At 25.6% G+C, this 25,886-nt stretch overlaps 1 protein-coding gene across 3 annotated transcripts; it reads right to left on the reverse strand.

The window, feature by feature from the left end:
• Positions 1 to 380: 380 nt before the first annotated feature.
• LOC129972128 (solute carrier family 41 member 1-like) lies at positions 381 to 25,321 on the reverse strand. 3 transcript variants are annotated; one of them, XM_056086133.1, is made up of 13 exons: positions 25,217 to 25,321; positions 21,437 to 21,514; positions 21,021 to 21,133; positions 16,355 to 16,765; positions 14,335 to 14,442; positions 14,172 to 14,243; positions 13,180 to 13,324; positions 9,937 to 10,083; positions 7,983 to 8,127; positions 7,361 to 7,434; positions 6,475 to 6,609; positions 4,642 to 4,790; positions 381 to 915 (listed from the first exon to the last, which is right to left on the reverse strand). In XM_056086133.1, the coding sequence occupies exons 4-13, from the start codon at positions 16,742 to 16,744 to the stop codon at positions 730 to 732; spliced, it is 1,551 nt and encodes a 516-aa protein (XP_055942108.1). In that variant the 5' UTR covers positions 16,745 to 16,765; positions 21,021 to 21,133; positions 21,437 to 21,514; positions 25,217 to 25,321; the 3' UTR covers positions 381 to 729. The 3 variants fall into 3 exon arrangements, with proteins under 3 accessions (XP_055942108.1, XP_055942107.1, XP_055942109.1); XM_056086132.1 differs by lacking the exon at positions 21,021 to 21,133; XM_056086134.1 differs by lacking the exons at positions 21,021 to 21,133; positions 21,437 to 21,514 and having other exon boundaries at positions 25,217 to 25,316.
• Positions 25,322 to 25,886: the final 565 nt, after the last annotated feature.

The following is a 25,886-nucleotide window of genomic DNA, read 5'->3' on the forward strand; positions in this document are numbered from 1 at the left end:
AAATAAAGGCAACATTAATTATTGAGTAAAAAACCATTAAAAAGTATTATAATGAATATGAGATAAATTCCAAGAGTCTTATTTAATAATAATAAAAATTGCTAAAGATTATTCTTAATTAAAAATCTTAATATGATAAGCAAAATGCAAAATCTTATTGACCTCATTATATTCTCTATAAAATGTTCAAAGTCACTTTTTTATAAATTCTAAACCATTTTCATTAAAGCTATTTATACATATAGTCAACAGCTTTTATATAAATTTTTAGATAGGAAAAAACATACCAAAACACATGAGATGCTCTTTTAAATATTTTTTTAAAATTTTCACAAAAATAGGTCTTTATCTAACATATTTTGATTAATATTACACTCAGAGATAAAAAAAAAATTGAATACCGGAAACAAAACAAAAATTGTAGTAATTTATATAATTTAAGTTTTTATAAAATTAAAAATTTATTTCTATCACAAAAATTAAAAATTAACACTCCTTTGTAACACACAAATCAAACTAATTAAGACAAAATAAAAATACTAAAAAATAAAACAATATTTCAATCCTTGAATAAATATTTATGTAAATAAACAAATAAATTCAAAATAAAACTTTTTTCCCTAATCCATGGATCACACAATATTGAGATTTGCAAGCTAAAATGAAAGTCCCCAATTTTTTTATCACATTTTATCCAACTCTATTAATGCAACATACATATAGTTTAGTTTATTCGCCAACATCAAAATCTTTATCGCCAACTTCATATAAAATCATGAATGCCAGTGCAAGTAAAGCTGTACCAAGCAAATCCCCTAAGGCTGTAAGGTATGGAATAGCTGAATTATCTGGATCAATATGTTTCACCCACATCCAATGGACCATGACGTGAGCAGCATATAACAGAATGGCTACCTGCAATGAAATTTAAATAACAATTTTTACTAACTGTCTTTGGCGACTACCTATTTGCCAAGAATATTGATATTGCTTAATTTCCATTCTTTTATGCATAACTTGATGATCATGATCACCAGAACAAAATATTTTTGATGATCTAATTGTTACAGACATTAAAGCCATGTTGTTTCAATAACCTTGCACCTATTCTTTTTATTCTGTATGTAAATCATCAAAATGCAGTCGAGTCTCATGACATCATAATGTCTTTAAAATTTAAGAGTCTGGGTAATCTATTTTAAACAGCATGTTATTTTCTACAGTAATATAATGTTGCTTTCTGTCTAGTTAGTCTTTCTTCATATAAAAGGCAGAATTTTTTTAAAGTAAGAAAATCATGCAATGAAATATTTGATGAAACAATCAAAATGATTTGATTTCATTGTATTTATGTAACTATATTAGCATCTTTGAAAAGGTGACTTTTAAAATTTTAAATTGATGTAAAAATCAATTTTTGAATAATATGTTTTGGAATTACCATGGAAAAACAACAAAAACCTATTTAAACTGTAATTAAAATTATAATTAGGCTTCCCAAAATGTACATTTTCATATTTCAAAGTATATCTGTATTAAGTTTGGTTGCTTTAGGTCAAAAAATCTGGCTTATACAGTGTCAGCACCTACATTTTCTTTTATTATTAGTAATGATTTTTAAAAAGTCAAGACGTATATGATTTGCAGCTCTAACAATTTTGCAAATGCATATTTCTTGTTCTTTTTGGACTTTTGAATATTTTATAATCAAAAACAAATAAGTCAAATAAAATATTAGTCAAAATCACCCTTATTTGAAACATTTCAGCAAAATGACATTTTGAGAAGAATTGCTTTCTTTTAATTGTCATTAATTAATAAGCCATTTTTTAGTTGTTCAATTTTGGGGTTATAATTTCACTTTTTGAATAGTATTTAAAAGAATAATCTTTAAAAAGAAAAAAAAAAAAAAGACTTTGAAAAGAGACTTTTGTAAAAGAAACAAGGAAAAAAAAAAAAAACTTTTAAAATCTATAAAATATGCACAAATTCTTTTTTTTTTTTTTTTTTCCTAACCCATTCCAAACTTCAATTACTACTTAATTATTCAATAAATAATTATAATAGATATTCTCTCTTACTAAATGATTTTTCTAAATGAAAACTTTAGAAGCTGAAATACAATAGGAAAAATTAAAGGGCCTATTTAGATAAATTCAACTTTTGTTAAAAAGTGAACATGGATGCTTACAGAGGAAATCAACATGGACATAATTTCATAATAATTTAATAATAGAAAATTTTGTGAAACAATGCATATTAATCGAAAAATTCGTTAATATATTTAACAAAGTAAATATATAAAGTCTCTAATGCAAAATAAATAAATAAATAAAAATCCAATTTTATTATTTAAGAATTATTCCATAATTTGTTTTAAATTTATACAAAGCCTAAATTTGAAGAATTTAGCACTATGTGAAAGCATAAAAAATATGCATAGTGGCAAATGTGACAAATTTTAAAATAATGCATATTTAAAATATTACAATGGCTGATTTCAAAGCAAATAAATAAATAAGAATATAAAATACTTTTTTTTTTGTCCTCAGATGCTAAATATTTTTAAAATATAAAATTCAGTTACTTAAATAATCCTAAAAAATCAATGAAAAACATAGAAAATATAGTAAAAAGAATGCCAATTCCAAATTTTAAAAATGTACATAGAAATATGCATTCAAAACACAAAGATGTGTGCATATGTGGAAAAGGGAGAAGAATATTAATTAAAATAAGAGAATGCATAGAAAGAAACAGACTCTTTTTTTAAAAAATGCATTCCTTTTTATTACAAAAATAAATAAATAAGTAAAAATAAATGCAAAAGTACTTAGAGATTTGAATTAAATTAATATAATAAAATATCTTTGAAAATAAAAAATATCTATTATTAATTCTAAAAGGTATAAAAAAGCAATAAGTTATCACTAATTACATTCTTTAACAGAAACAAATGAAATACTATATAATAGTCTGAAATCCAGTACAAAGTGATATATCACATTAAATTCATGTAAGAAAAATTTGAAATTTATATATTGGGTTGGCAACTAAGTAATTGCGGATTTCACTCATAGATGGCTTCAGTTGAATTTTTAGGTTTGCAGACGTAGTACAAATGTAAAACACATTTTGTTATTTGATAGTTGGCAATTCAGCTGTCAATCAGTAAAAAAAGTTTTTTGATCGGTTGCGTAGTTTTCGTTTGGCGTTCATTGAAAAATGGAAAATCAAAAAGAACACTTTCGTCATATTTTGCTTTTTTATTTCCGCAAAGGGAAAAACGCATCACAGGCTCATAAAAAGTTATGTGCTGTTTATGGTGACGAAGCCTTAAAAGAACGGCAGTGTCAAAATTGGTTTGCCAAATTTCGTTCTGGTGATTTTTCACTCAAAGATGAAAAATGCTCTGGTCATCCAGTTGAAGTTGATGACGACCTGATCAAAGCAATAATCGATTCGGATCGTCACAGTACAACACGTGAGATTACAGAGAAGCTTCATGTATCACATACATGCATTGAAAATCACTTAAAACAACTTGGCTATGTTCAAAAACTCGATACATGGGTTCCTCACGAACTGAAAGAAACGCATTTAACGCAACGCATTAACAGCTGCGATTTGCTAAAGAAACGTAATGAAAAAGATCCATTTTTAAAACGGCTGATAACTGGCGATGAAAAATGGGTTGTTTACAACAATATCAAGCGGAAAAGATCGTGGAGCAGGCCAGGTGAACCAACTCAAACAACATCAAAAGCTGATATTCATCAAAAGAATGTTTTGTTATCAGTTTGGTGGGATTACAAAGGAATTGTCTACTTTGAACTCTTACCACCCAATCGAACGATCCATTCTGATGTCTACATTGAACAGCTAACGAAATTAAACAATGCAGTTGAAGAAAAGCGGCCCGAATTGACAAATCGAAAAGGTGTTGTATTCCATCATGACAATGCAAGGCCACACACATCTTTGGTCACTCGGCAAAAATTATTGGAGCTTGGTTGGGATGTTTTGCCACATCCACCATATAGTTTTGACCTTGCACCATCTGATTACTTTTTGTTTCGATCTTTACAAAACTCCTTGAATGGTAAAAATTTCAATAAAGATGATGATGTCAAGTCGTACCTGATTCAGTTTTTTGCTAATAAAAACCAGAAGTTTTATGAAAGTGGGATTATGATGCTGCCTGAAAAATGGCAAAAGGTCATTGATCAAAATGGGCAATACATTACAGAATGTTATTTAGTTCCATGAAAAAATTGTCTTTGATTTTCTAAAAAAAAATCCGCATTTACTTAGTTGCCAACCCAATATATTGTTAAACTACTATACGAATAATTATGATATAGCACACAGAAATAGAAGGCAGGGATGCAACACATATATTTCTTTTTTACAATAAATATATATCTTTTATTTTCAATAATTATTTTGTTAAAACTGGTCAAAGGCTACAGTTCATATAAATTAAAATATATTTGCTTTTGCAAAATATACAGAATTTTTTTTTTTTTTGTATAGAATAATCTAAAAATGAAGAAGAGATTCAAAGCACATAATATTTAAAACAATATAACAGTGATAATGAAAATAAATAATTATAAATGAAGAGACAAGATCAATTACCTGTATTACTGCAGCTAGTAAATAAAACATTAAAAACATAGCAGTGACCGAGGTATGACCAGCATTAACAAATCTTATGCCGTATGTAAAAACTAAATGGCCTGGTATTACCATCAATAGTAAAACTCTGGCTGTAGTTGCATGGATACCTAATAAAGAAAATCGGTTGTACATGAAATAGAGAACATTTAAGAAGTAACATTTATCAATTCTTTGAATCATTTTAAACTTACTATCATTTGTCAATAAATCTTAACATTTAAGCAAATACAATTTTATCTATTTTATTATTATTTATCATATTGCGAACTGAAGAATATATTATTATATTTCAAATAAGATAACAGAACTATTTAATTTATATTGTTTAATTTTTTAAATAATATTACATATTTTAAAATTGTAATATAATTAACACTTAGTTATGGAGAAAAAAATTGGAGAAGCTATATAATTAAGGGGTGTGAATAAAAAATAATCAGACTATGTTATAGTAAAACAATAAGCATAAAATGAACAATGACACAAAGTTGGATTGCATGTCCTTCTCCATTATGTGCTCAAATTTCAATTTACATATCACTCAGTTCCATTGTAATCGTAGAATCAATTCATTAATGAATGCCGTACTGAGAAGAACAACTTGTTCAGATTAAGCATCTTTAAACTTGGGATATGCCAAATAAAATTTATTCACTGTTGCAACAAATGTATAGAAATAAATGCTTGTTGAGAACCCAAGCTTTTGATTGTTCTAGAATGCTTGAAAAGGTCAAGAAGAGATTGACAAGAACTTTTTCATAAAATGGTTGAAAAAAAAATTAAATTTCATGATTTCAAAGGAATTGTGCACATTGATTGGTATTTGATCAATGACTTCAAAAGTATTCTGTATACTGATTAGGTACCTGAGGTCAGACAGTTTATTTTAAAAAAGACTGTGCACACTGATTAGATATCTGATGGTCAGATATGCGATTTCAAAGAGAATATGCATACTGAATGGGTAAACAAACAGTTGGGCAGGCAATCAGTTTCAAAGGGACTGTGCATATTAACTGTGTATCTGAAGATCAGACAATTGATGCCAAAGGGGCTATGCACATTGATTGGTATTTAATAATCCATTTCAAAGGGATTGTGCATACTGATTGGGTTACTGAAAGTCAGACAGTGAAAGAGAGAAAATTCAAAGAGACTATGAAAACTGATACACAATATTACACAAATTTTCTTACTATTCTATGCGATTGGCCGTGGAGAAAATGGCTTGATCTGTGATAAATCACCTCATGGTCATCAGGACAATGCAGCAAACCACAATTTAGAATTTGCCAAAATATTTTTGGTCTAAATTATAAGGCCAAAATCCCACTCATTTGATCTCTCTCAGTGACATTTCATTTCAGTTGAGAAGTAGTGCATCTAGTGCCTCATATAATTTTCTTTTTAGTAAGGGCAAAGTCAAAAGTAAACAGGATATGAAACATTAGATGCAGTGATAAAAAAATGACAAAGGTAATGAAAAATAATTCAAGAAATTATCTGCAATATTGTTTTGAATGAAGAAAACATAGTGTGGAGTAATGTAAGGATCGAGAAGGAGAGTGGATATGTCAATATAGAATAATATATGTCAATAAAATGGATGGAGTGGATATGTCAATAAAATATTTTAAAGCATTACTTCCATTATTTCCCAGACATATTTATCTAACATTTAAATAAATTTTAAGAAACTAAAGCCATTATAGAACTTTTGTAATGTTAATTACTTAATTAAATAATCAAAATCACAATAAATCATCAAAATAACAGCATGAATTAAATTACTTTTTCCAAAGAACGCTGATATAGGATCTTTGCACAGATCAGCATCATCTGGTGGTAAAACTCCTAATTTTGATCTCTGATGTAAATATGTTGAAATACGACTAGCTTGAACAGCTACTAAATTACCCCCAACACCTGCATATAAGAATATTTACGTATAAATTAAACAGAAATTATGTATAAAATACAAGTTTAAAAAAGCAAATTTTTCAAATTTAATAAAGAATTTACACTTCCATTCTTTATTAAAATGTAATAAATTTTGATATAAAATCCATAATTTATTATTAGTGTTTTTAAAGCATTTTTCTACATCAAAATGTTTAATAGTTCAAAAGGCCGTTAGAATTATATTACTTATAACATATAAAAAGATAATTTAAATAATTAAATAATGCATTAAAAAAAAAGATGAAATTTCAGCAACAATGTTTCAAGAATGAAAGCATTAATAAATGAAAATTTTTCCACATATCAAAACAGTTTAACAAATAAATTGCAATAAATATGCATGATTAATTAAGGACTACTAATGTTTGATAAAAATGAATGAAATTTGAAAATTTGAAAGAATTTAAGGTCAAAATTCTTGTGATTAGGATTAGAAATATGTATAAAATCTATGATATCATATTAAAGAACAAACACAGAGAAGAGAGTACTAGAAATTACTATGAATTGCAAAGGACATATATAGCAGTAACGAGTAAAAGTCAAATATAACATTTAATAAATACAGGACATTTACAACATTTAATAAATTTAATTTTAAATAAATAAATAAATCTGATTTAAAAGTTTATAAAAATGCAAATTTATTATAATCATACAATGAAATCAGGCTTATCTCAACATATATATGAGAAATGAAAGCTGTCAAACTTACCATTTATTACAGGTTGAAAAACTGCAATGCCATAAAATCTGTCAACAGCAAAATCTAAAATACAACCACCAAAGCTAAATAAAAAAATAAATAAACATTTTAATTAATTTTCCAATTACTGAATACTAATATTATAAAGAATAATCAAAAGTGGATCTAGAAAGAAAATTTAAGCAAATACTATAAAAAATATTGAAAAAGAGTCATCCATTTAATTAATGACTTAAAGTTTTTTTTAACTAAACAAATAAAAATCTAATTCAATTCATAGCAAGATAATAAGAATTTCAACTTTTTATGTAATATACATAAAAATTAATTTATATTACAAGTAGGAGAAAATTATAAAAATGTTTGAAAATGGGACAAAAAATTATAAAAATCAAATGAAATAATTTAATTTTCTGAAAAATTTATGAAATAATCTTAATGAAGTTGATACTTTAAGTTAAATACTCAGAAAAGAAACATTAAATGAAAGAAATATATTCTAAAATTTTATATAGTAAAAATATGTTAAAGACTTAAAAAAAAAATTAGCTTTGGAATTTATTTCCCTTAAAACATTATAATTATTATTAAAACCAATTAATGAGAACTATATATTTGCACACCACGGTACCTTGATATAAGCATAGCTGAAATAACAGGTGTCCAACCTGAATTTAAAACTTCACGTGTATATTTATTACGTCGAGCCACAATAATCCAGAAGGGAAGAAGCAACATAAAAAGTGATATAACAGATATAGCAAAACGTGGTGAATCTGAAAACAAACATGCAATTTAATTTTAATGAATTAGCATTTCATTAAAATTAAATATAACAAAGAATAAAAAATTTAAAAAGTTTGGAATAATCAAAATACCTTTATTAATATATACAGTGAAGAATGCAAATGTACAAGTAAAAAAATATATCTAATGGGTTTTAAAACAAAGGAGAAAATAATCAAAACTATTTACTATACCTACTAATAATTTACTTCCTATGCTCTTTTTGAGGAAAAACAAAACTCGAAGAAGGAAATTTATTTTAAACTAAAAAATTTTGCTGTATTCTATGTAAATGCTTATGATTTTAAATATAAAATTGAAAAAAAAAATATTATAAGCAAATTTACAAATGCTTTTTGCATATCTGTTACACTATATGTAGAAAAAAGTAAAACAATTTTTGCAGCATTTCTTGAATTAAGTTTAATAAAATGAATTCACTGAATTAAAAAAAAAAAAACCGTGTCATGAACTGAAAAAAAAAATGTATGACAGTTGATATATTTATTAAAACATTCTGTGCATAAGCAAACTTGAAATGCAACAAATGAAAAAAAAATGCAACAAATAATCTCAGCTATGATTATTATTTGTAAAAATACCAAGAGCTCATTTGGACAAAATATTTAGAATAAAGCACACACGCATAAATAATTCTATCTGATTTTTAAACTAATAAATATACAAATAATTGTATTCAATTTTTAAACTAATAAATAAAGTCCAAAACATCAATGAGCATTCTAGCCAATTCTTTCTTTAAAAAGTTGTATCATTAAATGAACATTTTACTTAAAGCACAACAAGCCACTCTTGAATTAAAATTAAATGAGTAATAGAATACAATTGAAATTCGCCAAAAGTAATATGCATAAACAATTTTAACATAATAAAATTACCACCATCAAATATTAAAATGAAAAAAATAATCTAAAAAAATTAGACTGCATTTCAGACAGAAGTTTTCCTGCTAAAAATATTAGTCAAAAGACCATAAAAAAAGAATTAAAATAAATTCAGCAGTTAAAAAATGTGTTTACAGTGAAAATATGTTTTGTAATCAATTACAATGTCCGAGAGTGCTTTAACATGTTTAAAAATATATATCTAAATCATCTGAGAGAAAAAGATATGAAATAAACAGAAACTTTTTGGAATTACTAATAGTTTTAAAACCATGTTGTATGTTTTTAATATTCATATAATTGTTCCAAATGAAAATTTTGGTAATTTAAGTTACAATAAAATTAAAAATATGCAGCTAGATATAAGTAGTGATAAAAATACATAACCGTTAAAAATAGATTCTTGAGGAAAAATATTAAATTGCAATTACCAAACAATGATATTTTTTAACCAGTAAACAAACTATTCTAAAATAGAAATGCTTATTAATTATAAGATATACATTTCTTAAAAAACAACTATTTTGCATCAATTGTTTCTTACTTCAAAATATAGACAAAAACACTGCAAAAAAAAAATAAACCTACAAAGAATACAACAATTTGGAAAGAAAAAAGTTAAAAAATTACACGTTAAATTAAACTACTAAATCTATTCTTTTTTTGCCTGTTTTTTTCCCCTGACAAATTTTATTTATTTGTGCTAAAAACCTTTCATTTTTCGAACTATTCAGCTACATTTATAAATATATAAATTTTTTTCTCCACAAAAATAATTAAAAACACAATTTAACTTTTGAATTATTGAATTTAACATAATGATTAAATATTTTAAAAATATGTCCAAGTGTAAATAATAAATATTAAAACAACTAATTATCTTATATTTCTTACCTAGTTTCCTAAATAAAACATTACAGATTCCCGCTAGAAGCGATAACGTTGTTAGATCCCCTAATGATGCAGCAATAGGAGTAGCCACATTGTCAGGATTTATATGACACTTTCTTGAACATATGACCACTAACACCATAACACATCCTGGGAAAATAAATAATAAATTACTTTTCCACAACTAATAAGGAAAAAAATTAATAAAGGGTATAGTATTCTGACCATCACACATCTTGAGAGAATAAACTCTTAAATTATTTTTCCATTATTAATTAAGAATGAAAACTGAATCAAAGATATAGGAAAATATGATAGAAAAACAGGAAAATAAAAGTCAAAAGTAGTAGAAAAGTATGAGGTAACAAATGTTTACAACCATTTAAAAAGCTATTTGAAATTATGCAATTTACATTATATAAATCATTTACAACAAATTGTATTAAAATGTAAAACAAAAGGATTGCTTTACTCATTGCTACTCAAAGTGCAAAAAGTAAATTAGCAGAAATTCTGCTTGTTTGTATTCCATATCAGTATCCCATCCATCAGCAAATGGATGAAAAGTTGCTATTGTCAAAAAGTCAAGTGGTTGCAAAATATATAATATGGTAAATAAGCTAACTCAATTTATAAAATCAAGAAATTAAAAAAAATAAGATAAACATGAAAATTTATTTAAATTCTAAGCAGTTAACTTGGACCACTTCATTGCATTCTTTACTTTAGAAGCCATTTTGCTTTTTGGCATTGGTGACTAGGCAATCCAGTGGCATTATGAAAAGATAAAAGTTTAGCAGATTTTAACAAATTTTTGGTATATGATGGTTTGGATTTTAAGAGAACATTATGTTTTCTGTTTCCTGCATAAGATTCATATAATAAATCAGATGGAAATGCCAAACATTTTTCTATAAAGATACTAACTCTTCACCTTTCAACAATGTACAGAAATTACAACTATGGATTCAGTCCCCCCACCCCTTCTTTTGGATATAAATAATAATACTAAAACATCAATATATTATAAATATTATTCAAATGAGGCTCATAAAACTTCAGATTATAAAAATTGAATCAATCAATTTGTCTTTATATATGTTGTAAATAAATGCTGTGCTAGTTGATAGTTTTTTCTACTTGATATTTTTTAAACTATTGACCAGAAAATCCAGCACTATTCATATTCTAACCTCTAAGCACTAATATCCAGTTTCATTTTTCTTGGCACAAACTCTTCAAAAATTAAAAAAGTTTTCATTCTTTATTAGTTTTTACCTAAGCATCCAATTACTTTTTTTAATCTTCCTTATAGACTAAACTATGGATTGCAGAATGATTAGCATTGTGAATAATAAAGCATTAACAGCAATGGATAATATAAGAAATTATTAACGATTAATAATATTGCAAAATGTGAACTAATAATAACTTTAAAACTATTAACAGCAAAAATGTCAACTGATAATCCTATTCCAAAGAAAACTATTGTAGAGTCAATGCAATTTAATTTCTTAATGCCATTCAACCACTATATCCATGTGAAAATTTTTGTCACTCAATATTAACCTTCCTCTTAAAAAATGATTTTGCCTTTTGTTGGGATGTTGGAATTAAATGCTCAGTAATACGCACACAAAAAATAGTAAAAACAATTTTCTTATGAATGTATTTACAATACTTCTTAAAGCACAACATTTATTATCAAAATGCAATCATCTTGCATTCTTGTTTGCCTTCCCAGTTATTGAAACAAAAATACTGATTAATTTATTTGATTAATTAAATGACTAATTTAAATAAGTGATTAATTAATTTATTTTTGAAATAGCTGAATAGAGTTGTCCAAGAATAAATTCAGTATTTTGCAGATACAATCCAGCTTTTTGAAGCATTTTCTCTTGTCATTTTGGTAGTGTTGATAGTCATTGCAAAGGCAATTTTCAGTGATAGCTGGAACATTTGGAAAGGCATATTTGGATCAAAAGAAATGATGTTAGTTCTTGACATGGCTGCAGTATTTCCACAATCAATTATATGAGTAGAGAGAGGTGTATGATGACAATTTTGTCCCATTAATCAAGCCAGTTTATCAATTCTTATATTCAGCAGGAAATTAGAGTTTTTCTTTAAAATTAATTCAACTATTGGCATGTTATATAGGTTTAAACTATTTAAGAATCCTACAATCCAATGAGTGAATTCTTTTTGGATTGTGCAGAAGAATAATATAATTATAAACTTTTGCAATGTTTTATATGATGTATTTGCTGATATTTGTAGAGTTCGATTATTATTATGAGACATAATATGGCTGCATTTATAAAGCCATACACATTGTTGGCAAATTTAAATGACATTTGTTGGAGGCTGTTTTAATTTTTATTTTGAATTCTCATTGGAATGTACAGAAGAATAACATAGTAATAAACATTTGCAATGTTTTATATGATGAATTCACTTATATTTGTAGAGTTGGATTATTACTATGAGATATAATATGGCTGCATTTATAACGCCATACACATTGTTGGCATAATTTAAATAACATTGTTAGAGACTATTTTAATTTTTCTTTTGAATTAAATTTTAAAATATTGGGTTTACACAAACAGTATTACAATATCTAAAGCTGGTTACAAAATCCTATCAATTGATATTTTTTACTATAATTTTATATTAGATGGGGAAAAAAAGGAATGATGGTAATAGAAATAATATACATGATAGTTTAATTCCTGCTTGAGGAGAAAAAAATTATTCAATGTAATATACATAGTTGAATAAGATCAATGAAGGAACATTGACTGCATGGGCTTTTAAGATGTTGAAAATCTTTGGTAGAACTTTGGAGAATAAAAAAGATTGGAATTATTTTGATACTTAGGTGTAACATATAATAACATTACATTCCAGAAATTATCACATAAATTTTTATCTCCACTTTCAAAATCGACAACCAATTCAACAAAATAACTAACTTGGTTTTTCTCCTTCCTCTCCCCCCCCCTTCTGTATGCTGATTATAAAATAGTAAAAAAGCTCAATAAAATTAATAACATTCTACAAGAAGTGAATTTTATTAAGCATTATCATGGCTTGGACATTGTTAACAATCGATTAATGTTAAAAAGATACAGTAAGAATGGAATTGCATTAAGCAAAACCTCTGATAATCCTTTTTAAAATTATTTATTAATTTTAAATATTTGTAATGATTATGACATGCATTTGTTAGGGACTCACCCAAAATAAAACTGGCCAAAGATGCAGTGACTATACTAGCAGCACATAAAAGCAAAGCATGCTCAACATTAAACTGGCCTTCAGGTATCCAGTCCATTATCATTGCAAATAATGAAGCTAAGAATCCAACAACAATTGCTTGACACTAAGGAAAGAAAATATGAATTAAGCGATAAGCACAGTAAAATTATTCAATATAAATAAAACAAGTATAAATTGACAGAAAAATTAAGGAATAATTTGTTATTAAATACTCTCAAAAGGCATATATGCTTTATAGTAAAAAAATTTTGTAATCCATAATGAGGTACTGATCTTAATTATTTTTTTGTAAAGAGGTGGACAGTTTTAAATATACTATTAATTAATCATACAAATTTTACTAATGATATTTTCTATAAGAAAGGAAAAGCCTTTTGAAATCTCAGAATGAGTAGCATTTTTTTTTAGAAAAACAAAAATCAAGTTTAACAATACAATATATTACAGAAAATGAAATTTGAAAAGAAATTTGTTAAAAACTTTTCTTAACTTAATCACTGCCAGCAAAATTTATAAACACTTAATTTTACCATAGTTTTCCCATGAGGTCTCGTAAAATGCAGTGAATGGGTTAAAATGAATATTTCAAGTTCTAACATTTGAATCACTTGAAAATAAAAATACCCTAAAAAAGATACTACAACAAATTTAACACAAACTGCTTTTTGTTTCTCTAAATATAGTTGATAGCAAAAGTCCATCCCAATTTCAAATGGCAATATCTCCACAACCAAATTTGTAAGAGAAAATTTTTATATAATTACTCAGAAATTTATTTTTTAGTCTACATAAGAATAAAAGTTTGAGAAAAAAAATTAGTATATTGTTTGGCAAATAAATTTAAACAAAAAAAAAAAAAGAATGCAGTGGAAATAATTAGATGATTGATTCCATAGAACTTTTCTAATAATAGTATATTAAATAAAACCCAAAGATATACTAAGTATTACCTGTATTAAGGCCAGGTTACCAGTGGCGAGTTTCCATTGTTCTTTGAAAGTATCCATATGTCCTAAATTAGCCTAAGAAGAATCACGAAATTTCACCTTAAAGATAATTTCAAAAAAGGAAATTCATTAATCATCATATGAGAAGAAAGTTGAATAAACCTACTTGTGTTGACAATCTAGAAGCTAGAGTCATTTCCAAATTGCCCTTGAGTCCTAATAAAGCAGGAACTAATATAAATATTTCAGACACTACCCTAAAAACTTCCCAATGCTAAAAGAAAGGAAAGAAAAAAATATTAATTAATATTTATACTAAAAGTATGGATTTTTAAAACTTTTTATAAATTTCTACATTTTAAAAACTTTGATTCTCAATATTCTTTTATCATATTAAAATGTTTTGCACATTTCATAATGCATCTTAAAAATGGTTTTGCATTGACATTACCAGTATGACCTATATTTTAGATGCATTTTACCATACTATAAATATTTATTACTATTCACATTTATGTTTGGCTGAATCTGACACTAATATACAATTTCCAAAATTAAATCAATTACTTCATCTGTTTTTTAAGATTAACTTTTGCTTATGTTTCAAATAAATTTTTTATACTTCATTGTTTTAACTTGCTTTTTAAATTGGTTCTGTCATTTTAGTTAAATTGTGTTTTATCATAATTTATTCAGAGCAATTTTATCAAATAAGCACTTATATCTTCTTCAATTATATTAGGAAAAATTTGTTCATTTTATACTTTTGTTTTTTATATGTTTTTATTTATTTATTTTTTTGTCCTATAATCAACAAGAAAGCAATTTATTACAATTATAAAATTAGTCACACTGAAAATTTTTTTATTAATATAAAATATAAAGAAACATATACAATTTTAAAAAGTTCGACAGTTATTTTCCAGAATTATTTTTAAAATATCAAAATGTGAAAAACAGTACTCTCTATAGATAAAACAGTATTTAAATTTTATAGAAACTAAGATATTTTAAATGACTGATGACTTTTAAGTCAATATGGTTATGAATTTATAATAATGCTTTCCCATGCAGTTAGTTTCATCGCAAGAAAGAGAATTTTACAAATAGTTCTAATAAGAGCTAAATGTATAATGGGTCAATGATTCTTGAGAACAAATATGAAGAATCCAGAATACTCAAGAATCTTCATAATAGTTCCATTAGAATTCAATTACAGTGTTTGTTCTAGATATCCAATTATCTGTCACTTGAGATATAAAAAGCAGAGCTGAATCAATCAGTAGTTGAGCGAATCCTTTCTTTGGCATATTGATCTCTATTGAATTCTCTCTGAGCACTATGTATTCTATTGGTTGTTTAATAGAAATTTCTTGCTTGTATGTTGCAGTTTACTGTAAATGCTTTTCTTATGTACACTTTAGTTGGGTTTCCTTACTGAATATTTCTATTGGAATAAAGCATTCTTATCCATAACGAGCCTATTGTCTCGCCATATATTCAAATTCATTGTACATCAGACATTTTTTCTGCAATAATCTCTTTTTTGTACATAAGGCACCTGTCATATGCAATAAATGAAGATTTCAATTAGGATTTAGTTCTGCAATTTAATAATACAAATAAATCTTAAAATTCATTTTACAAGGAATAACATGCCAAAGATATATTCTTTGTAAGCCACTCAACTAACATGTAATATGACTATCCTACTCACAAAGATAAACACATGAAAATTTACACCAATATATGGCAGCAATACAAAGCAGTACGTTTTCATGTATAAGAATCTAATATGGATTGAAATAAAAAAATAAAATTAATAAAAAATAAAGTGCATTAAATAGCATGGAATTTACAATGTGCTACTACTTTATATTGAAATAAAGAGAAATGCATAATTTTATTTTACCATTATATATAGTTTCATTAAAACTTGTCAATTATAAGTAAAACATAAATAGCATATTTAAAGCCAATAAACTCTGAAGTATAGTTAAAATAAATGAAGTATTGGCTGAAGAAGAACAAATTGTTTGAATTCAAATATTTAACACTACATAAAGAGTAAATATTAAACATATAAATACAAACACACATAATAATTAAAATAAATAAATTATATTATATACACTGATTACACTGAATAACTTCTGATTTCAAATAACAATATAGAAGCTTTATACCTGAACAACATCTAAAACTAATCCAGCACCAACTGTTCCAAATCCAGCAATGAGGAAAGGCACAAAGACTTGGAGTGCGATGGATAACATAGTCTCTTTTGTATCAGGTATAACTATTTGTTCTTCTAAAAGAGATCTGTGACTGTCCGTATCAGTAGCATTTTGATCTCCATCAAAGGTCCATGAAACAGGTTTCGACTCCTTATGAAATGTATGAGGTATCAAAGCATCCATCACATCAGATTTGCCACTTTTAAAATCCCCATCCGAGAAATCTTTGTCATCCCCTGAATCGGCATTGGTGGCCAACAAATGGTCACCATCAGAAGATGCCCGAGGAACCATTTTCCTTCTGAAGGCAATACCTTTACTGTGGTGCCCAGAGCTCATCGTGAATACTAAGCTGCCTCACTGTAAAACAATATAATTCAGAATATTAAAAATAATGCATATATATAGACATTTTATTAAAATATACAAAAATTTAAGTCTAATAAAGTGTTAACAATAAAATACATTGTATAATTTTATAATAAACAAGCTTTAAATAGTCAATAGTCTCTTAACATCAACAGTGATTCATTATACTACAAGCCACAGATGAAATGGGAATGCATATTGATAATGATAATAACAACAAAAAAGCATTTATTTGAGAAAAAAATCATTGAAATGATTAGTCAATACATTTTAAATTCTTTTGAAACTCTAAAGCAATGAAATGCAGAGCTCGAATAATTCCATACTTGACTGGCAGAGTCTGAATAATTTCATGCTTGACTGCCAGTGTTTAAAAGAGTTTTATAAAGAGATTTTATTAGTGATCAAATCCTTTATTCGGACACAATCAAAAATTTTGCTACTTTAATCAAATAATAATAAAAAAATTGCCATATGCAAATTATTTGTATTTCTGAAATTATTTAATTGGTCTGTTTTTCTCATTAATATACAATTACTAATTTTGGTTATTTGAGTAAATATACAGATTTCATACATTTTTTTATCCATGTAACTTTAATTTTAAATAATCACTATAATCTTTTTACTTTCTGGTATATGATGTACAAATAAAGTACTGTAATCATCAAAAAAAAATTTTTAAAAATTGAATTCGAGATTTTGACAAATTTCCCTCAAGTTCAAAAAACACATTTTTAGCATTATGACTATCTGTCTGCAAATAAGGAAATTCAAAAAGCTTTAAGCTAGGTGGATGACATTTGGTATATGGTCTTTAGACCAAATTTCTTGATTTCTGTCAAATTTTCTACTATTAAAAGTTACAGATTTATACTTATTTCTATCAAAGGAAGTCTGTTCAAATAGAAGCTAACACAATAACTACAAAATGAAGAGAGCTAAATGGTTGAATTTATTTTAATGATTAACAGCTTTAGCGTAGATCCTATCAAATTTTGGACCAAATACAACAAGGAGTTAATTTTTATTCAGAAGCATGTAAACGTGATAATTGAAAAATGCAGTGACTTAAATATATCAAATCTGGTGCATGATTTTATGATTATAATTGCAGTTCTGTGTGAAATTTCGGTGTAAGACGGTTGAGAAAATTGTATCTAAAACACAAAGTTATTTTTCAGTTACTACTAATAGCATGTTGGGATTAATCACCAAAAAACGAGCCAAGGGTCACAAAATAGATTCAGTAAAAATGCTAAATTCATGCCAAAGGCTAATATTTCATAACTATCATACACCACTGACATGCAAGGCATTCTTTGCTTTACCTAAGATTCATAATTTTTTTCAAGTGGTTGGAGATAAACCTTTATCAAAGAGTATGTGAGAAAACTTTTGGGAGACCACTATTACTAGTTTCTATGCAATGAAGTTTCTTCCCAAATTGTAAATACTTTGTATGTATATGAAATATAAAATAAACTTGTTTATAATCAGAAAGGGCAACCTGAATGAACAGGACAAATTCAATACACCAAAGATGCAATGATGGATACTTGATTTCAGAAACGTATGTAATAGAGATAATCAATTTATGTATCAAAAAATTATGTAATTGAAATGGAATAATTCAAAAACCATGGATAAAAGTGCTGTTATTAATATTATAAATTTGGACCTTAACAATGCAAGATATATATATATATATATATTTATGTATTCAGGTTATATCTCTTACAAACAACTCAAGTTATATCTCTTATACAACATAGTAAAGTAAATATGATGTATAACATAATTCTAGCAACTTTAAAATAATTTTGAGTTACAATTCAAAGTATTATTTGTCTCTATTAATAAATAAAGCAATGACTCCAAATAAACATTTTAAAATTATCATCTAATAAGGATGCAACTTCTTTATTACTACAATTACTTCTTTATTACACATGGAATCTAAATCTTACATAAAACTCAATTTGTCAAAATTATTTAAGAATAAATAACAACATATAATTCATCAAACTAAAAACAAGAAATTTCTTCCTCATATCAAATTTAATTACATATTAATATTTCAGAATCTGTATATCTGTATCAGAATATATATCTGTGCAAAATAATAATAAAAAAACTGTTGGATAAAAATCTACGAAATAATATTTAATACATTTTTTGTAAATATTTATATATGTTTGATAGAACATAGCAATGATAAACATATTATATAATTATTGCAACAGTTAATATAGCACTAAATAAGCATATTACATTTATTAAGCTAGTATTAAAAGTTCCTTAAAAGTAACATATATGCTTAAATATACTTTTAAAGCAAAAATAATGCATTATTGTTTCTGTTTTAAAAAGCATAAAATACAAAATAATTATCAAGAATTTCATTGAATTAGTTAACATAAAAAGCATTTAGAAAAAATTTTAGTACATAATGGTTAGCTATAATTATAATGACAATGTCAAGTAAGTAAGTAAGTAAGAGGCTAACAAAAATAAAATCAGTAATATTCTAATTATAAAGCATTTTAGATTATTTGAAAGAACTTTTCAGAGTAAATAGTTTAATAAAACTCTGTAATGTATTTTTCATTTTAATTAAGAATATTTTCACATAAGAATTTTAATAAGTACCAATTCTTATAGAAATTAACACTTTCAAGACAAGTACAAAACTGATTGGTTTTCTATTTAGCAAGCAAAACAGTCAATCATATAGATTTAAAAGGAATATTTGTTCAAATTAAAAAATGACTATTTCATTTTTAATTCAGAAATGATTTTTTTCAGTATTTCTTTAATGTCCCAGAAAGTAGATCAGGGTATAATGATAGAAATGTAAAGATTTCTATATAAAAAGAATAAAAATACTAAGCATTCAATATATGCTTGTGTTTTATTCAAGTTTGGTTTTAATCACAATTATCAAAAATATTGGTTAATAAAAATTTATGAAACACTGATTGAATAATAGAATGAATCAACAAGCAATGGAAACTATTACAATTGCTTGCCTCTTAAGACAGCAGATCTTGCAACTAAACACTTGATAATAAGAATGATACTTCAATCATTTCTATTAATAATAAAGGTAGGTGTGTGTGTTGGCATTTTACAGGCAGACTCTTTGACTTACAACTATGAAATTTGACACATATATGCCTTGGAGAGTAAAAATGTAGGTCTTGGTGCAAAGTTTTTTTTTTTTTAAATTCTAATTAAAAATAAATAAGATTTTTGATGTTTTTCTGTGATAACTTTAGAAAATATTACAACACAAAAATGATACATTTAATTATACCAATTTAATAGTTGCATACATTTTTTAAATTAAATTTTGTCTTTTTTTTAACTTCCAAATTCATAGCAATAGATTACAATGTTATTCTGAAATTCAAATCATTTTTATTGTTCCATTAAATATATTTAAATACTTGATTTTCTTCCATTATTGAATGTTAGGGAAGAAGGATTCTGTTTAAATCCATGTAGTTTACAAGATGAAAAATATATATGTTGCAAAATTTTGAAGATGGATGAACTAAACATTTAAGTTTTCAATAGTGCTATGATGTTATGAAACTAGTCTTCATTGGAAAGATTCAAGAGTACAATGAACAGAATGTATGAAAGACAATTAAAATAATGCAGCTTTAAATAATACAGCTATAAATGATAAAATTGTGGAGAAGTTTGAACAAATAGGCAAAGTACCAAATACATGCTAAGCAAAAATACATGATAAAAGAGTATACAATTATGTCAAAGATTTCTATTCAATCCAGCATTGAATGTCAATTAAAATATTAACACTCAGGATATCAGGTTCAGTGTGACTGGACATAAAAAATGTCTATCCTTAGGTCAGATGCTACGCTGAATGTGTTTATACACATAACTTACCTCAATTCAAAATTAATTTACATTTTATAAATTTTGCCAAACTTCTACATTTTTTCAAAATTATTTAAATTTCAAATCTAACTAGAAAATGATACAGCAGAAAGTTTGTAAGATACCAACTGTAGTTAAATATTTATTAATATATTTTGCTACAATAATTAAAATATAGATTAAACAAAGAATATAAATGTTAAAACAATTAAAATAAGAAAAATGAAAGAATGTTACCTAGACAGATCTGGAAAATATTAAAAGCAGAAAGTCTCAGATGTTTTTCAGGCACAAAAAATCAGCAGACAACAATACTAACTTAATATATACATACCTTTTAAATATATTCTGAGAATTCACAACAAATAAATGTTGTATAAAATAACTGCAAGTGATTTGAGAAACACTTTAATAGAAAAGCATGCACATGCAATCAATTATTTGTAGCTAAAATAAGAATACAAAGAATTATATAGATATATTTATTCTGAAATGTAAATTAGATTCATAAAACTAAGATACCCATCAACATATTAAAATGTTAAAAGTGCAAAATATTATTATTATATATATTATATAAATATATTAATTTTTACAAATAAATGCAAACAGGAACAGCAATATTATTTTTTAGCTTCCATTAAAAGTTGCAGGATGAATCTATAATATAATCCAAATGTCATATAAATGAGCAATTACAAATAAAAAATCCCAGAAATTGAAAAGCATGATTAAACACAATTAACTTACTTTTATTGGTCGGTATCATTTCAAGTAACTTTAGATATACATTTTAAGGCAGACATGCATAAAGAAGGAAAATTTGATCTAAAAAAATCCAGGGAAAAAATTTTAATTAGTTTCATGGTATGTAAACAGTAATCAAAATTCATTAAATTGTTAATATTAAATGAATGGATTATATCAAGCCATAACAGGGTTCATATCATGCCTGGTCAGGGAAAAAGTATGCAACAAAAATGCAAATTAAATTGCAACAATTCTATTAGCATCAAAATACATAAAGTTATTTGGTATATTAATCAAACATAAAATTTTTCAATCTAAATTTTTTTTTAATTAATTACATTGAAAATTTTGTGTATTGCAATAAAGCTAAAGCATATGAATTATATTTTTTTAATGCAATTGATATTAATTTTTTTAAAAAAATGGTCCAAACGATATATAGCATATATTATTCAATACAACAAAATTATATTTTTGTATATGATCCTGTATGTTAATGCAAGCAGAGATCAAATCACATAATAATAATAAAAAAACTTAAATGTGAAGTAAATGTAATAATTTTTTAAAAAAATGTTTGAATGAAAAGAATATATAATGCAATGGAAGTAACTTAATTACTCCATTAGAAACTTTTCGTAATACCTTCCTTTGTTTAACATATTACACACAGAATTACTCAAATTTATGCAGCTTGTTCTCATTTATTATTATAGCCTCATTAGACTATATAAAATACAATAGTGTACAGTCTCTTTATTAGTAGCTTTATTTTCTAAGCTAGCATTCTATCATTACTTAATATCTCAGCTGTCTCATAAGCACATAAAGTACCTAAAGAGTTATTTTAATGAGATTTATACTGTTTGTTTAAGAAAGGGTGAAAAGCTGACAATTTCTGTGCTAAGCATTCTTCAAAACCATAAAGCATTGCTTTATATTGATATTAATCAAAAGTTAATCAATTTTAATTCATTAGATTTGATACATTGTATTATTCAACTCACAAACCTTCTTTTCATATCTTGCATTTGCATAAATGAATAAAATATTTCCAACATTCATTGCTTTAAACAATTTAACATAAATGTCAAGCATAATTTTCATAATTATTTTAATAAATCAATGAAATTGGTATTTCACAATAATATTTATACATTTACATTTTCAATCAATGGAACATAAAAAGAGATAAAAGATTAAATATTTATCACAAAATTTTAAACAGAGGCACATACATGAAAAATATAATCACATTATGAAAAAATTTATTTTAAATCCCATTTTTTGAAATTAGCATCTATATAAACTACTAGTAACTTGTTATTTCCGAGTATCAACATGACACTTAACAATAACATGAAATTAATGCTTGACAGATTTTAAATTAGTGAAATTTAGAGATAGAGAAAATTTGAATCCATATATCTGGAATATAAACAGCATAAAAAATGCAAAGATAAAAGAACCAAACATATTGTAATTGACATTATTTATGGTAGAATAATGGCATGCAGTTAAACTGTACCAAAATCAAAACTTTTATATAACATAGAGGTAATTCAATAAATTATATTTATGTTTTCAAACTTAATTAGTTTACAAACTGGGAGAATAAGGAACTTTCATAGAATAAGGAACAGAAATGTTTTAAAACACAAAAAAAGATATTTTTAGATATCTTTTGTGCAGATCCATTTCCACTTATGTTTGATTTAATTTGCATCTCAATGCACAAAAATACAAAAAGATAATTGTTCCAGTGAAAGTATTTAAATTAATAGGAACTAAAATATCAAGAAGTAAAGCAACAAAAACAAAATCATTAGTTTTGGAAGTCCGACATTTACAATATCCATTTTACAAATACATTGAGTTAATTCAGTAATACTTCTAAAACAAAATAAGCAAAATTGATAAAATAAGATTATTCATGATATACTGCAGATAGCAAACTTGCAGAGTAAAATTTCAATTCAATGGCAATCAATGGTTAATTGTACTTTATGTTAATTTTTTTTTAAAATCACTAGATATAAGTATAATATATATTCTTTCACAAAAGTAACAGTAATCAAAATCTATGTTAATATAGGATATTGTAAAATTTTCCTTTATCAAAATGAATTTATTTATTTTTTTACTTGAAATCTCAGTTTCATAAATTTTAAATCAATTTAAGCTTATATAATCTTATTAGGCACAAAGATATGCCTTCTGAAATTATATTCTGTAAATTAAATAACTCATAATTTTAAAAAAACACTAATTCTTTCATAAGATTAACACCAGAATACATTTTACTCTCCAAGCTCTGATAATAGTATCATTATAATCAGCCTCTTTAGTAGTAACGTATAGATAATGATATCGTTTGATAGATAATGGTATCTTCAAATCTAAGAGAAAAAGAAATAGTAAATTTATAGACAGAGTTTATTTGTATATATATATTAATTCATGAACATGATTTTTTTAAGACTTCATTTCCTCTAAATGAGTATCTAATTGAAAAGCTCTTTTCCCACAATCCAAGTAGAAATTGAAACTGATTAATCCCTTGGAAGATCAACATTTAAATGCACATAACAAAGTTCCAAGATTTAAAGTTGTTTTTATAATACAAAAATCATCTGTTAAAAAAAAATGTTTCATTAATTTTTGAAGATTATAAGTTATAAAAAAAAGCTTTAAAGAAGTGAAATATTGAAATATTTATTATATATTTTTTATGATACATATTAAAACATTTCAATATAAAATAAAACAGAATTTTAAATAAAATACAGGAATAAGCAACTCTGCATTAAAAGATAAAAACAATACTTAGGTAATTAAGCTTTTCATTACTGAAAGTAACTGCAAAAGATTCAGAACCTATTTTACTTATCAATTTTTTAACAATCAATATTTATATAATAATGTCAATATTCACATTTACATGTTAAAATATATTAAGAAACAGCATATTGATCTTAACAAACATTTTTAAAATTTAAAAACTACATATAACAAGTGTCATCACAGCAATTTAACAGATCATTTTTCATCTGAAATGTATTTTTCTGCTGGATTTAATACTTAAGTATCACAAGAAAGTTTATGTAAGCGTAATAAACTAGAGAGGCACAAAAAGTTGTTTCCTTATAAATAACCATCAAAAAAATATTATTTTGACACACAAAAATTCTATACATTCCCTTATTTAATCAGAAGAGGTAGATGAAATCGATCCTCATTAGTAACATATAATAACTTCAACACAATTAGCATTTGAAAGAAGACAATTAGCATACTGATATCTAACAAAGCTAAAAACGTCCAAAGGCGTGAAACTATTGAAAATTTCAATCATAGTATGAAATAAATGTATGGCAGATTTAAATTAGTAATAAATTGAGAACATTTTATTCCATATATCTGGAAGATAAACAGCATAAGAGTAAGCGCATAGATAGAAGAACAAAAGATACCATGAATTGACATTATTTATAGTATAATTATGGCATGTAATAATATAGCTACTTTGGACTCTTTAGCTTTATATCAGAATTAAAACTTTTACATAAATATAGGAATTATTCAATAAATATTTATATCTTTCAAATAATTAGTTTACTTTAAAAAATGTGAAGAAGCAATTACTGTGAATGATATGTTCAGAATAAATAACTGTCAAAATTTCACATATTCATACAATTTATAGCTTTAACGGCGCAATGATAACTATAAACCGGCTACTTCATTCATTCGACAAATAAAAAATAAAAGCAAAACAACCTGAGCAATAACTGGAACGAGGAAACAATCTTGGGGTAAACTGTCGGTTTCAATAAATCGGAACAGCGAACGTCACTTTAAACAGTACACGAAATTCAATGTTTACGTTTTCAAAACAAACTATTGCCATTCTTCGATATTAAATTTTAATGTTATTTTCATAATAATGCCGTTCCTCTTGCAAAATGGAAAAGGTTAAGAAGTTGTAAAAGTAAGAATAAATCCAGAATATGCAAAGCCTTTGAGTATTTTTAATAATGATTACGGATCGATGTGATCTGATGGCAGAGTTTTGATCACCGGACTCGGAAGATCTCGGGTTCGTTCAATTAAATTACTCCATTTTCCGTTTAACAAAGGATGTTGTACGGTATATCCATGATGTTATTCGATATTTTAAATGCTGGATAATATTGTGAGACTATCGTGACTATGCTTTTGGAGGTTTTAAGGAGAGATTTTTTCGAAAAGACCTTGTAATCGTGAATCTTGTTGAAATGATGAAGTTACGGAAGAGGCAGAACCTGTTTTTTTCCCCCTTCAATTTTTGCATCACATTTGACCTCGATATTCATATAAGAAAGATCAAGTCGATTTCCTCGGGTATGAGATTCGATTCCATTGCAGAAACGCCATGTTTGGGGATGGAAAATAAGCTTAAATATATTAT

This window comes from Argiope bruennichi, chromosome 6 (assembly GCF_947563725.1).
Source record: "Argiope bruennichi chromosome 6, qqArgBrue1.1, whole genome shotgun sequence".
Taxonomy (NCBI): Eukaryota; Metazoa; Arthropoda; class Arachnida; order Araneae; family Araneidae; genus Argiope; species Argiope bruennichi.